Below are 15,143 nucleotides of genomic sequence, written 5' to 3'. Positions count from 1 at the left end.
GAGACCCAAGTCAAAGGTGGGTTATGCATTTTCTTTTCTCTTCTGTTGTCCCCACTATCCATTGTTCCCCCGGAGACTGTCCATGGGGTCTCTCGGACAAGGCACGTTTGTTTTCATCTTCCCCCGAAATCCTGAGATGGGGCTTCTAACAAATGAGTGCAATCCACATGCAGGCTGCACATGTGGGCTATTGTCATTGATAAAGACACAACCGTCTCCGAAAAATGATCTTCAGATGACACACTCTGTGCCTTTCCCTTCAGAACAACCCAGCACCCAGCTATGCCCTGCACCTCAATGTCCTTCTCGCCATGGTCTGAACACAATCCTTTCCTATAGGAACACTGAACGGCTGCGTTAGATCCGTATACTATTATGCATGGCCCTATTCCATTTGGATTGGAGTCGGACTCAGCATCATTGGCCTTACTAACCCAGGAAGGGATCGTAAGGACCAGGCCTTGTTGTTGCGATGGAGAGGGTGAGGAAGGATCATCTGCTAGATGTCCAATTCCTGCTACCTAGTTTCTTCAATCTACCATTACTCTTGGTGTGATTTAAGATATGACTCAAATGACGTTCAGGTTGGTTAGACAACATATTTGGCATTAGTGCTATGATTTATTGGCTTTTTTTTGGTTTGGGTCATTATCTGTAAGTCAGCAGACAGGACTTGACTTGGGGATTGAAGTGTTATTGGATTGCCGCCTCTTTAGCAATGCATAATCACAGAGTGAACAAAATGTAATTTGTCCTACAGCATCCAGCCTCCCGCAACGTTGTTGGGTTTTCCAGACTAAAGCTTCCCTTTTTTTGGTTCCTGCTCCTACTAATGTGGGCCATTATAGGTTCTGTAGGACTGCAATAGCAATTGAGAGATGGACAAGATATGTAACGCAGCCTCACTCTGTAGCCGCCCTGACAGCTCCCGTCGTCAGGGTCAACGCTAAACGCATGACACGATGTGGGCCAGCCATCCAGCATCCACGTGAATTAGCAATGAGACAGAGAGAGGGTCTGGGGGGCCGGACTTCTGACCAAGGGAAGGGAACGACATAGAGCCGGGCAGCCGATCCTCCTCCAAGCGGGGCTGGGGTTCACTATCAAAGCTCTGCCCCACCACCACCACCTCCACCACCACTCATACTACAACCCCTTACTCCCACCACCGCTACCACCCACTCCACCCATTCCCACCACCACCACCACCACTAACTCCATCTATTCCCACCTCCGCTAGCACCACCCCCACCAGCACCAGCACCTCAATCACTACTAACACCACCCAAACCCCGCCATAACCACCACCGCCCTCCATTATTCCCACCACTGATATCACCACCCAAACCCTTCACCCCCACCACCACCACCATTTACATTTACATTTTGGGCATTTATCTGACGCTTTTATCCAAGGCGACTTAGCGATCGCCAAAGCGATCCACCCACCCCACCAACCCCCACCATAACCACCACCAGCCCCCTATTCCCACCATCACATCCCCCAGCCTCACCACCACCACCACCACAGTTTCCCCTTCTATTAGGACCACTTTCCCTTCTTGGTGAGTGAGCTCACTGACTGTTCTGCTCCGGGGGCTTTGCCAGAGACCCCCCCCCCCCCCCCTCCCCCCTCCCCCCTTCTCCAGCCCATGAGTCATGTACCAGACCCCTGTGGGAGACCTGGGAGGCACAGGGGACCCCACGTCTGCACGGTCAGAACAGGGTTCCAGCATTGATCGCCTCCACCTCGGAGACACCTCTCCTCTCCCCGGCACGGCCTGTACGTGGGAGGGATCTCCCCGGGGGCCCTGCCTCTCTTTAACGCTAAGCCCCCTCCACATGCCCCGCCCTCCTCGGTGCCCGTCGACGGACCGCTCCGCGCCACACTGGTCAGTCTGTAGTCTGTGGCGTGACACCGCCGCCGCGGCTTGTCAATACAACGGGCCATTTAATGGGCACAAAAGGAGAAGGGGGGCGGCCGTTTGTCTCGCTCGCAGTCCGTCCGTGGCCAGAGTTGAGATCCTGCGTTGTCTCTCTCTCTCCGCCACAACAAGTCACCAGTGTGTGACTTGTCTTTTCTTTAGGGTTCTGCTCTGCCACGGCGATGACCGGCTGGCGTGGAACTGAGATGACTGGGCGCGAGGAGGGTGGGGAATGGGGTGTGTGTGTGTGTGTGTGTGTGTGTGTGTGTGTGTGTGGGGGGGGTGCTCTCTGTGAACAACGGCTAGTGTCGTGAGTTCAGCCCCAGTGATGATGGCAGAATGGGACTCGGGAGGGAAGCTGCACCTGCCTCGTCGTGAGTTATTGTGTTTTTGGGAGCGTGTGTGTTTGTGCGTGGAGAGGAGAGGGCTAAAAAATGACTCTCTCATTGATTGCAGCCCGACCAGGCTGAATGGTCACTTTATTATGCATGAACCCTAATTGATCGGTCTGCACAAAGTGATCAGCCTGTGATTGGAGTCGGTTTGGCTCTTGGTGTGTATAACAGGATGTAGTGGTGAAAGCAGCCGATTGTCGTGGTGGAGGGTCTGGCATTGGAATTTAACTTGATACCTGCTGCTACAACAAAGAATATCATAACCGTATAGCCTTAATCCTGTCTTGCTATGAAAAAGTAAACTCATAACTTCTGTTCAGAAATATATATTCGGATTATTTTTCTTTAATGCAGCTGAATGTGCCCAATAACCATAGTTTGTGTTCTTTACACCAGTTTAGGCCTCTGAAGAACAGTCCATGTCCCTGCAGGCTATATGGCCAGCGTGTTGCTCTCTGTCTTTATAATATGTCTGTGGAGACCTGAGACCTGAGAGAGATGACGTGAGGGGTGGGCGTAGTGAGGACCTCTTTGTGGTTTTTGTAGGTGGCATTCAACTTTTCCTGTTCAAACATTAACCCCTACTTTCATAAACACATGACCTGATCTAAGGTGAAGCTATTGGTAGGTGTTATCATTAGTCTATAACTAATCGCAATATACTTGGTGTTGAATTCAGACGAATTTGCTCATTGTACAGGGAGTTAGGATGCACACACACACACACACACACACAAATAATAAGGATTAATAATAAGAAAATCAAAGGCGTTTTACAAACATTTGGCGCATGGGAGTTCAAAGTATAAAAACGTTTGCTTATCCCACAGACACACACCCGTCACCCACACACAAACACACACACAAACACACAAGTGCACATGCGCACAGAAGTAGACATGAGTGGCCATTGGAGATGGTCGCTCGACGCCACAGGATATACTCGCTCTAATTGTCTCCACTGCGGGCCACAAACAGCTAATCTCATCAAAGAGGTTAATGCTGGTGATTATTATTCAGAGAGGTGTTTGTCATTAAACCATTGCCAGGCTGGTGGTTGGGTACGTAGTCCTTATTGAAAGTAACAAATAAGAAACATCGCTCTAAACATGAAACAATCAGACAAGCCCTCCACACAAAGGTTAGATTTGACATATTTACCGGCAGTATATAATCACAAACACCTAGAAAGTTATAGCGAGCGAAAAACAAGATGTGTCACTGATTATCCGTGCTGAAAGGACAGCTTGAATACATTTCAGTATGCAGCCCCCATGGCGACCAACACACAAACACCCACACAGACATGCACACACCGGCGTATGCACACTTGTGATCGCACTGATCTCATGTGAAAGACCAGTTTTTACACCTCTGGGTTTCATGTCTTCATGTTTGTGTCTGGTGGGAGGAGGTGTTCTGTGTCATTCTTTCATCATTGTTTATTTGAAGTGTGAATTTAAACAATATTTTTTTGGTAATGAGGGGAAACGGAGAGCGAAAACAAAACCTGCCTCTTCTAACAAGGAATCGGTGCATGGATTTGAAGAATACAATGCAATGTTCAGCAGCAAGGTTTTTCACAATGTGTTTTGATCACACTGTTGTCATTGTTAATTCATCGATAAACATGAACTCGTTATAACATTAAAATGGAGAAAAGGGACTTGCTGATTTGTCCTTTGGCGCTTTCAGATGTGAGGACATGCGAGTGGATGTGATTGGTGATCTGGTTCATTGCCGCAAATAGACTTTGAATGGCTTTTCCAGCTTGATTAAACAAGCAGGAGAATAATGGGAGAGGGTTTCTATGTTTAGCTGCTGCAGGCTAACTAAAACCAGACAGATGCGTGCATTACGGCGACAGTCTGCTCACGTGATTAGTCTAGGTTTTAGTTTTAAGCTCATGATTATTCTGTTGAAGATTAGTTTTATTGTATTCTCGGTGAAACATGCTATGAGTGGTATGAGTATGAATAAGATACATCTTTATTGTCTCCTAAGTTGAACTTTTTATGATTATCATCATCAAATGAAATCAGTCAAGAATAACCTTTTATTATAATTGCGTTAAGATAGAATTCAAAAATAATTAGTTAGTACTTGATTTCTCTGGCAACCCCAATTCTCCCAAAGGAATCTTTGGTAAACATCATCTGTAATTAATTGTTGATAGGCCGTCAACTCTGTAGTGGCCTTCCCAAAACAAATATAGACGGACACTAATGATGTCAAGTTTTCCTCTGGCTTAGTCCTCCGATTTCAGCTCCAGTTAAGAGACACAGTTTACAGGCTCTCTTCATGACGTCTGTTTATATCTTGGCAGTTGTAACACTATGAAAAGAGGCAGACTCCACTTTGCTCCAACGCAACTGTTAAATTATTTTAAGATGTTCCAACTCCAAACACCGACCTAGACACGGTTATGGCAGGAGGCCTGTTACTGGAGTCGTTCCTGCTTTAGTACTCCCATTCGGATAGATGTTTACTGGAAAACCAAATCACTTTATCATTCCCGATATTCTGTGAATCCTCCCAGTTTATCCATAAATGCAGAGAATGGCCTTCATTTAGATTGGGTGTGAAACATTGCAGATTGTTTCTTCTTCCCGGGGCTCTGTGTCTTCATAAAACTCTGCCACCCCACAACAATGCCATCAATCTCTCGATGATGTGCAGCTGATGAATGTGCCAGCGGTAACAGCAGCCCTCCCTCCAACCATCATTCTCTCTGATGGCACATCCTCCCTCGGTTTTACCTTTACCGGCACGACGCTGAGACACACAGCCTTCCCCGCCCTATACACACACACACACCACCGTCACCTCCACCGTGCTCCACAGCCCCTCCAGCTCCCCTCCAATGAGCCGGTCCTTCGGGGGCCGGTGCACGCCCATGTTGCCATGGTGACAACAGCACTGGAGGCTGCCGGTGGTGGCGGCGGCGGCGGCGGCGGCAGGCACGACGGAGAGCGATTGCCTGGATACAGCACATGATGGACAGCCAGGCGGTGAGCCGGGGCGTGTTTCAGGGGCTAGCGGCTTCCAGCCTGCTATAGTAGGGGCCTTGGCCTCCCCCGAAGCACAAGAGTCATATAACATCTGGTTGACAAGATGATGATGATGGCACCGGGACTGAGGTGAAAATCAATGTGGGAGACAGGGCTCTGACGGGGGTGATGTGTGTTGTGCACGCTGCCTCTTCAGTCCCTCTCAGAAAGAGTGGATTCTTTTTTTTTTTTCTACAAAAGACTGAATCGACGTTTAAAGTGAAAAGTGAAGCCGAGTGGTATTACCTTGTGTCTGTGTGTTCTTGGGTTCTTTGCAAATCCCGCCGCAATCCTTCGCACTGTCAGACCTGTGTGGGTACCTACCTGATGCGTCATCATTTGACCTGACGATCGCTCGCTTTCTCAACCCGCTGACCGCGCTACAGCGTTTATCGCGGTTCAGCCAGCGTCCGAGGTGTCGCCCGCTCAGCTTTACCTTGAACTTTACCTTGACATTACCAAGCGTCAACTTCAATTTGAGAAAATGCCAAATGACGCAACATCTGTACCTAAACTAGGCGGAGGAGGTGTTCTTTTATTTTGACACCATCTTAGTTGCACCCCCCTCGATTGGAAGGCGGTGGTCCGCCATTGGAAAGTGACGAGGCGTCCGCTGACAGCTGCCAGCCTGCTAGGGGCGGCCATGAGCGGCCTACTGTTAAATTGATACTCCCGGCTTTGTTTGTTTACCCCCTAAATGTTTGCTGCATTGGACGCGACGATGTGTGCATCGCGGAGAAAACAAAGAACAAGTGGGATTTGATGGAGACTGAAATGTGTGCTGAAAGTGCTAATGGATCAGTGCGGAGGCTGTCTCTGTGATCCCTACATGGTATTGATCATCTTGAGGGGATTAACAGCAGGCGAGAGCAGGGTGGGATTAGTCCATCCACTTATCTTCCGGAAGACTCTGTGCGGAGGGACGGAGGGGGAATTAGGCTTGGCGAAAGGTTTTGCGATTGTCTGACTCTATGATTGACAGTTTGAATGGTGTGGGCACTCATATCAAGTAGACCGTTATAAGGAATAAAGTCTTGCCTTGGGGCGATTTGCCTGGCCCTGATGTGTGTGTTTGTTTGTGCGCATGCATATGAGTCATCATTTTGAAATAGGTGTGGCCTGGGGATAGTATTTTCAGGGTGGCTTATGCCTTCCAGAATACACTCACACATACAGAAACACAAACGCAGCTTGATACTTGAACAAAACGTTCAGTCAACGAAAAAAACTTTCATTTTGGATCATTGTCCTTTTAACCTCACCTGCCTACCGTCTATTCAGTCAGCTGTTTGGTTATTCCCCTGACCCTGGTCTGACTGATTGTAAAGAGTTCTTTACTCCGATTGAGTAACGATAGCTCTATTCTGACTGAGTATCAATAGCTCTACTCTGACTGAGTAGCTATAGCTCTACTCTGACTGAGTAACTATAGCTCTACTCTGACTGAGTAACTATGGCTCTACTCTGAATGAGTAACGATAGCTCTACTCTGACTAAGTAACCATAGCTCTACTCTGCCTGAGTAACAATGGATCTACTCTGACTGAATACGGATGGCTCACATCCGTCCTTATGAATGAGTCAGACATTGCCTTGAGCTCCTTTCACCTGAATTACCTGCAACGTCTCCGAGCAGCAGTCCTATATCGACATGCCACACCCATAAGCCCCCTAGTGTCTAGACTTGCCTTCATGAGCACACAACACGATTTCATTGCTTACTGACTAATGAACATTTCTTCCATCTTATTATCAGGCGTGTACAGGTTCGTATTGTACACGCCTCGTATACCTAAAAGCATCCTGGCCGCCAGATGAAGCTGCTCAGACTGAGAGCTAACGGTCAAACTGAATGTCTTCCTTTCAGGAACGTATCCATTAGTGTTCATCAGCTAATTGGGCGTGTCAGGCTAAATCTTGAAGTACGCTGCAGATGAAGTAAATACACTGCAGAAAATACAAGTTGAGGCTTGGTCAGCATCGGATACAATGATTATAAGCCCAAAGTCAGAAGTGTTCTCCTACTGGTGTTTGTTTCAGTGTGGTACGCATGAGATACGATGAGCTGTAGATTTAAGGCTCACATATCTGCTGCCCCCAGTCCTTTATTCTAATTACTCCTCATCATACCTTCTAGGGTTGTTAAGGATGCTTCATTATCATGATGATGATATGTTTAATATGTGCTATCTGCTTATTAATACTAAATTAAATGCACAATTTAAAATGTACACATTTGAAAAGCTGCAAAAAAGCATTTGAAAGCTGTTACATCAGACTTTTAAAATCAAAACATTTCAAACTTAAATATTCATAAGATACACCCTGTGGTGGCAGAAAATAGAAAATAGTAATTCTATAAAAAATAAAAATGTAGACCCAAGGACGAACTAAGCATGGAAGGGAAATATTACAAATTCATAGAGTTTCAGTGATTCATGCAAGGAACTGGGAATTCTGAGGGAATAATTCACCAGTGGCGCCCGGTTTGAGAGAGAGAGAGAGAGAGAGAGAGAGAGAGAGAGAGAGAGAGAGAGAGAGAGAGAGAGAGAGAGAGAGAGAGAGAGAGAGAGAGAGAGAGAGAGAGAGAGAGAGAGAGAGAGAGAGAGAGAGAGAGAGAGAGAGAGAGAGAGAGAGAGAGAGAGAGAGAGAGAGAGAGAGAGAGAGAGAGAGAGAGAGACTGATTGACTTCTCACAAATGTGACCTATTTTCCCACAAATCTGTCTAATGCACTTCTGCAGGGACGTTGTCACTTCTGCAGGGATGATGGTCTTCATTCCAGAGCAAAAAAGAGACCCATCTCATCAACAACACCAGACTTGGCATATGCCTCCCAGAAAACAACACTTTCTGGAATGCCCCAAATTACTACGTTGTGCCTTCGCAAAGTGGCATCTCCCCATGGGCTCGTCCACGTTACGAGACCTCTGGTCGCAAGTTCCCCGCCAAATAAAGTATACTTAAACCCCGGGAGAGCGAGAGCGAGGGAGGCCCCCACCATGAAGGGCAGGGCTGGGACACGAGGGTTAACCGCCCAACAGGCCGTGGGGGCCGTGCAGCACCACATCACAGGGAAAAGAAAGGCTTCCCTGGGCTTCAGTCTCCATGCCCATGCAAACGACCGGCTTCTCCCTGAGTACACGATTTAGGAGGCCCGGACGGATCCATGGGAAGGTCTCGGCTTACCCAATGCCACAGCGTGCAGCATGGAAACGAGGCCCGTTTCGCTACTGTGGTTGTGGCACGCAGTCGACTGGTGGATGTAAGCTGGCTGGAGTGTCACCTTTGTAGGCCCGGATAAGTGTAGGACTTCTAAGCCACCGCTGTCGTGCTTTTTCCTCCCGTTGAGATGTCTGAATTTGCTGTTATTTGAGGCTTAGTTGTGTTTGGCACGGAAACCATTTTGCGCAATTTGCAGTAGGAGTTTACGATATACAGTGTTAGCTCGTCAGTGTTTCAGTGTTTTGTTTTCAAGTTGGGTTTATACAATTTGATGATCCATGGGTGGGTCCTCAGATGAGATCATGAAATAACAATACAGAAGCCTAGATTCTGGCAGAAGTATTTATTGAGATCAGATCAAGGTTAAGCTTTGTCCAAAGGGTGTGTGCTTCTGTTTTATACTTCTGCCTAAAGGGAAAACAAAGAAATTGGGGAAACTTGTTGAATGTAAAATAAACCATGTTACACATGGCACATAACAAGCTCCATCACATTGTTACGTAATGAATGCCCATGAGGAAGAAGGGCTTTGATGCCAACGGTTAACTTGTTCATTTGCAGCGGCTTTATTTGATCAGTACTACTGAAGCAGCGGACTCAGATTTAGTGTTTTTGTTCTGCAAAACAGGCCATTCTTTGTTTCTGGACCAGTCTGTAGCGCCACTGCACAAAGTGGAGTCAGGTGTCTGGTTCCCCATTGGCATTGTGGATTCTGTAAACAGCCTAGAGTCACGTTCCCCCCTCATCCAGTCGCAAAGTGTGGTTCCCCATTTCCATTCGGCCTACAAGGAGGTGGGAAGAGAAATTGGCACAATGTAGAAACGGTTGATCATAAGTAGTAGAAAACTTTTTTCAGGCAGAGCTGCATACTAACCAGGGTAGAAAGAAACATCTATGTTATGTATTTTGAGTGGTTCTGTTGGACAGTTTTATTCCATTGAAAATTAATTAAGGCTTGAATATTAATGAGGTGCGGCCAGAGACTACTGCAGGCTGCTATTTCAATTCCGCCCTCAATGGTTCATCAAGCGTAAACCAATGGGTGATCCCACGGACACTACGTCCATATACGTATACTACAGTCTTTGGTAGAAAGTGACGTGGTTTTGATTGATCCAAAGTACTAGTCTGATGAGGGAATCAACTTGAGGGAAGGACTAGAGCTTGTATTGCATTAGGGCTTGTGCTTCACATGTTGAAAGAGACCAGACAATCCACATTTGTTTTTACAAGGTTTCGAGTAACAGAAGTCTGGCCCTTGAGCACATATCAATATTGCACCATTCCCAGCAGTAATGGTTCTAAGGGAAATGAAAGGGCCTGTGATTCGGTATTGACCTAGAGTTTAAGTCATACATCAATATAATAGCAACATTGTCATGAGACTTCTGGAATAACAGGAACATATGGAGAAACGCTGTAGGTCTTTTTTTTATCCTTAACAAAACAAAACCTGAGTAGTATAGTATAGGTTGAATTCAGGGATATTGATTACAACTTTCCCTTTCAGTTATGTCATTTATTTCCAATAACAAGAATCCTCGCGGGTCACTCACTCACCGTGCTCCACGATGTGACCAACGCACGCGTCATAACCCAACTGTGTGTGTGTGTGTGTGTCCTTCCTCAGAGATCCGGAACCAGCTGGTGGAGCAGTTCAAATGTCTGGAGCAGCAGTCGGACTCTCGCATCCAGCTGATGCAGGACCTGCAGGAGTTCTTCCGCCGCAAGGCCGAGATCCAGCTGGAGTACTCCCGCAGCCTGGAGAAGCTGGCTGAGCGCTTCTCCTCCAAGATCCGCAGCTCCCGAGAACACCACCAGTTCAAGTCAGTTGGATTGTTTTGGCTGTGTGTGTGTGTTCTTCTGTGTGTGTGTATAGGTGTGTTCTGCTGTGTGCGTGTGTGCTTCTGTGTGTGTGTATATGTGTGTTCTTATGTGTATGTTTGTGTTCTTCTGTGTGTGTGTGTGTGTGTGTTCTTCTGTATGTGTTTGTGTGTGTGTGTGTGTTCTTCTGTGTGTATCTGTGTGTTCTTGTGTGTGTGTGTGTGTGTGTGCGTGCACACGTCTGTCATTGTTTCGTAAACATAGCCAGTTATTTGCGTCATCTGCTCTCCTAAATCCTGCCCATGAATTATAATAATAGCTGTTTTCTTCTGTTTGGTGGAAGAAAGCTTTTGTTGAATGCGCTGCACCCTCCTCTCTGTCTCTGCCTCTGTCCTTCCTCGCTGTGGTGATGAAACAACAGCTTGTGATGATCATGATTACCAGGCAGGTAATTGGGCAAAACACTGCTGATTCGCAGGTGGAATGCTGCAGATCGTAGCGTAGATTAAGTGTGTGCTGTACATCATAACTGGGCTCTCTTCTCATCACTAGGCATCCTTTAATAAGCACCACAATGCGGCAAGACTCTATTACATTAAAGGAGAACTTTTTTTTCTCATCGTGGACCATATTTCCAGATCATTTATGGCCTGATGCACTAATGCAGACAACAGTTTTTGAAATGCGTGCAACATTTACTGAAAATGCTTTAACCTTATGCCACAGGATCGGGCTGTAAAGTAATCCTTTGGGGAAATAGCGCCTTCTACTAGTCCCTTAGACCTGAAAGGATCTGAAAATCAGTCAAGGTTGAAAAAATCCAGCAGTTCTACCTCAAAATGATGTGCCAAGCGGTTAGTATTAATATGGAAATCGGTAGGGGATGTTTAAAAGCCAACTTGTTGTCAAATGAGGATAAAGTGCTGAAGTAAACGGAACAGCCCCCCAAAGTCCAATATAGAGATGTGTGTCTTACGGCATAGTATATATCATCAGTGGTTCCATTCCCTTTAAAATTGCAAAAACTACGTTGGGGTATAATTATGTTAGACTGTTCATCTCATCACAATAGACTTTGTCTGAAAAACGTTGTATTCTGACAAATGTACATCTGCATCATATATTGCAGATAACTAGCTCACAAACATTGGATCCTGTCTGTAAACATAGACGTGATCATCGTCAAGGTAACACCAGACACAGATGGCCTTTTCCTTTCTTAATGTGTTTATCGCCTACCGCTGTTCATTACTGATGAGGCATTTAAGGCTTTGTAAGAGACGGATTCATTATATCCATTGATGCAGTTAGTAGTTATTGTGTTACTGTCAAATGATATGCCTTATCATGGTCGAAAGCATTAAGACACAGCTCATGTAATATTGATAGAAAATATTGCATGTCTGGAATACTTAAGAGCAGAGCATGGGGTTCAGGTTAACCCTGTGTGCGTGTGTTTGTGTGTGTGTTTGTGTGTGTTTCTCAGTTGCTTTGTGTGTGTGGGTGTTTGTTCCTGTGTATTTGTTGCTGTTATACAGCTGTTTTTGTTCTGTGTTCACATACGCGTCTCTTCGGGGGAAAGTGGGATGAACGCCAACACAGAACACTATGATCTATCCCATGAATTCATGTTCTGCCTTTCTTTCTTCCCGTTTCCGATGTTTTCAGACGCTCTACATTGAACCTCGCACAATGTTTCTGTTCCAAATATGTCAGCGCACAGTAATTACTGTAGCTTTGCCTTCTCTGACAGACAATTTCAACTCATTTAGGCTTAGCAGCGCACACCAGCCGCCCGCCTGTAGTTTAGATTTGTGGTCCCATATGCCGCTTTTTCCTTTAAGCGACGCAACCTTTTCACCAAAACTTTCATTTTTCTCTTTGTTTCCAACGGCCCGCAGTGGAGCGTATTTGAAGCTTTGCTTTTAAGCTTTGGGAAACGCATTAAAACCAGCCAAACGCTGGAGGCCGAGGCGGTGTCCCCGTGTCCCCGGTGTGCCCTCAGCCTTTTGATTCAGCGTTTGGAGTTCCTCTGCCCTTTCTTTGGCTGTGGCGTTGATAAGCAGCGGCCAGCAGGCCGCGTGCTGGGGGATTACGGCCCCTCCCTTCTGCCCCCGGTCTGCTCTGATGTATTCACTCTCCCCTCCTTCGTCTTCCTTCAAATGCCGTCTCCGATTCACATTCAGACTCCGGCGGTGGCATTAAACACAACCGCGACCCAACCAAAGCACCACTGTAAATAACATTTAGCCTTGCTGAGGGCCTCCACATGATGGTTACATCTGATGTTCTGTTTACTCTCGCGTCCTTGTAGGCCTCCTTCTGAAACAACTAGAATGCGATTATGAAGGTGATGATTCTTCTTAAAACAGTTTAGGAGAATGTTTAGCGTCAACATCTCTTGGGTTTGAGAAGCCATTATCTTTGTTTGCCTTGGCAGCTTTTCTCTTTCTTTATTTCTTTCCTGCGAAAAAAATCTCATATGCACGTTTATACGTGGCGGTGTATTTGATATAGCAAATAACCTGAAAAATGTAATAATGCTCCGAAAAAACAGGGAAACCGACTGTGCCCTTGTCTCTGCCTTTTCCATCGCGTTATCCTCTCCCGTTTCTCCTTCTCCCCTTCTCCCCACTCCCCCCTCTTCCTCCCCCCCCCCAGCTCACCCCTCACCCAGCTCTCTGGAGGCTCGTGGCTTATAGCTCGTCCCCTGCATGTTAACGATAGCCTGCGTGCACAGGGCGCGAGGAAAACACAAACAGCCCTTTCGAAGCTCCACTGACTCACTGGCCATCAGCCCTGCACTCTGGAGACGTACTGTATAGCGAGGCAAGGCGCCTTTACTGTTCTGTGTGTGTATGTGTATATAATATATATATGTATTCAGACAGACAGACCGATATATATGTACAACTATAGACTAGGAGGTGGCCACGCCTCTTTCCAAACAAACTAAGACTTATAGGCGCTGTAAACAATATTTATTCTCTACATTCTGACAGCCATCCCTGAAATAGATTGTTTGGACGGTAACACAGGTCTCGAAGTCCCTTCGCTCTGCAGTAAACACAGAATCAAGATTCTGGGATACCGCTCCCACTCTCTCCAATCACGAGACAGAATTCCACAAAGAGGTGGTCCTTATCAAGATTACAGGTGAAGCGACTGATTACCGTGACCCCAGGAACGACCTACACCACCCAAAACAAGCCAAGCCCCAAACAAAGTGCCGCAGAAGAGAGAGCTGCCAGGATGAAAAAGACAAGAGTCCCGCAAGACCCGCCCATTTATGGGGACCTGGGGGAGGAGGAAGGGGAGGCCTCACTGTAAACGCATACAGGAAGTAAGCCAAAACGGACTGGAAGCTTTCGAGTAGAATATTAGCCCTAGCTTAGACTCCCAGAGACGCTCCCTGTACGCAGAGCTAATTACCAGCTGCTCAGTGTCCGGAGGCTGGGGGGATAAGGCTGCCAGTGGCGGGGGGGTTGTCTCACTCTGGCAAATAGTGTTTAACCCCTTCCACACTCTCTGCTGCAATCAGTATGCACTGAAATGTTAACTAATGACTCATGCTAAATAATACTGTCTAATTAATTAGGCAGTATTCGCCTATCAACATAATTTTGTCTGGATTTTTTTTAAATCGTGTTTCATGTTTTACGAATCCAGTCGGGATGCACACGGCATGCTATCCCTGCAGTTGCTTGTCACACCGATGGGGTCGGGATTGAAATCCTGCATCTTCGTCATAATCCAGCGCTCTACGGCAGCAGCCGCTCTCTGACCGTCCTCAGCATCACCGGGCTCCGGCAGAACCTCTGGTACCGTTTCACCACCTCCAGCAGACCAAAAGACATTGGGATGGTTTTATGATCATGGATTCAGGTGTTATTCAGGCGCCATGTTAGACCAGGAGGAGGAGGAGGAGGAGGAGGAGGAGGAGTGAGACCCGAGGTGTGACTGCGTGATGGAGGGAATGTTGCTCCGGAGTAGAGCCTCTGCCTTGTCCAGCCACATGCTGGGGATTAGCCAAGGTTAGCAGTTAGTGCTTGTTCCCTGGGTCTCTCATCCATAAATGGCAAGTAGACTCCAAGGAGCTGTGTCTCCAATAGGAGGATAGGTCAGTGAAGCACAGAACGGGTGCTCCATGAGGCCTGTTAAGACAGAGTTAGAAACAGAAGTAGGCCACCCATGGGAGAGGGAGAGAGACATGGAGGGGAGAGAGAGTGAGACAGAGAGGGGAGAGGGAGAGACAGAGAGGGGAGAGGGAGAGGGAGAGAGAGAGAGAGAGAGAGAGAGAGAGAGAGAGAGAGAGAGAGAGAGAGAGAGAGAGAGAGAGAGAGAGAGAGAGAGAGAGAGAGAGAGAGAGAGAGAGAGAGAGAGAGAGAGAGAGAGAGAGAGAGAGAGAGAGAGAGAGAGAGAGAGAGAGAGAGAGAGAGAGATCCTAAGTCCACTGCTGCTTTGCTGTGGTTGTTGTGCCAGGAGTGGTAAGAGCAAATTAATGTTGGATTTAATCATTCTATTAATACAGAGAGTGGAGCTGCTGCTAATAGATCTTGGTTATGGTTTAATGAGTGGCTTTAATGGTTTCCTCTTAAACTGCAGTGACGTATCTTCCCTTACCAAAGTAATTTGCCGTCCACACACCTCTGGACAGCTTTAAGAGGCTGTTACAATGGCCAGACAGGGCATTAGCGCAATAAATAGACAGACACGAAGGTTGTGA

The 15,143-nt window shown here is 46.9% G+C and overlaps 1 protein-coding gene across 1 annotated transcript in view; it reads left to right on the top strand.

Moving 5' to 3' along the window:
* The window catches only part of srgap3 (SLIT-ROBO Rho GTPase activating protein 3), a 52,033-nt gene that overhangs the window by 532 nt on the left and 36,358 nt on the right, over positions 1-15,143 (top strand). Inside the window, exons 1-2 of the mRNA XM_056606316.1 lie at positions 1-16; positions 10,224-10,419. The exon at positions 1-16 is cut by the window's left edge and continues 532 nt beyond it. Of these exons, the coding sequence (XP_056462291.1) occupies positions 1-16; positions 10,224-10,419 (212 nt within the window). The remainder of the gene's footprint in view (positions 17-10,223; positions 10,420-15,143) is intronic.

This window comes from Gadus chalcogrammus, chromosome 13, assembly GCF_026213295.1.
Source record: "Gadus chalcogrammus isolate NIFS_2021 chromosome 13, NIFS_Gcha_1.0, whole genome shotgun sequence".
Classification (NCBI taxonomy): domain Eukaryota; kingdom Metazoa; phylum Chordata; class Actinopteri; order Gadiformes; family Gadidae; genus Gadus; species Gadus chalcogrammus.
Note: the sequence above shows the minus strand (reverse complement) of the source record. Positions and strands in the feature narration are given on the sequence as shown.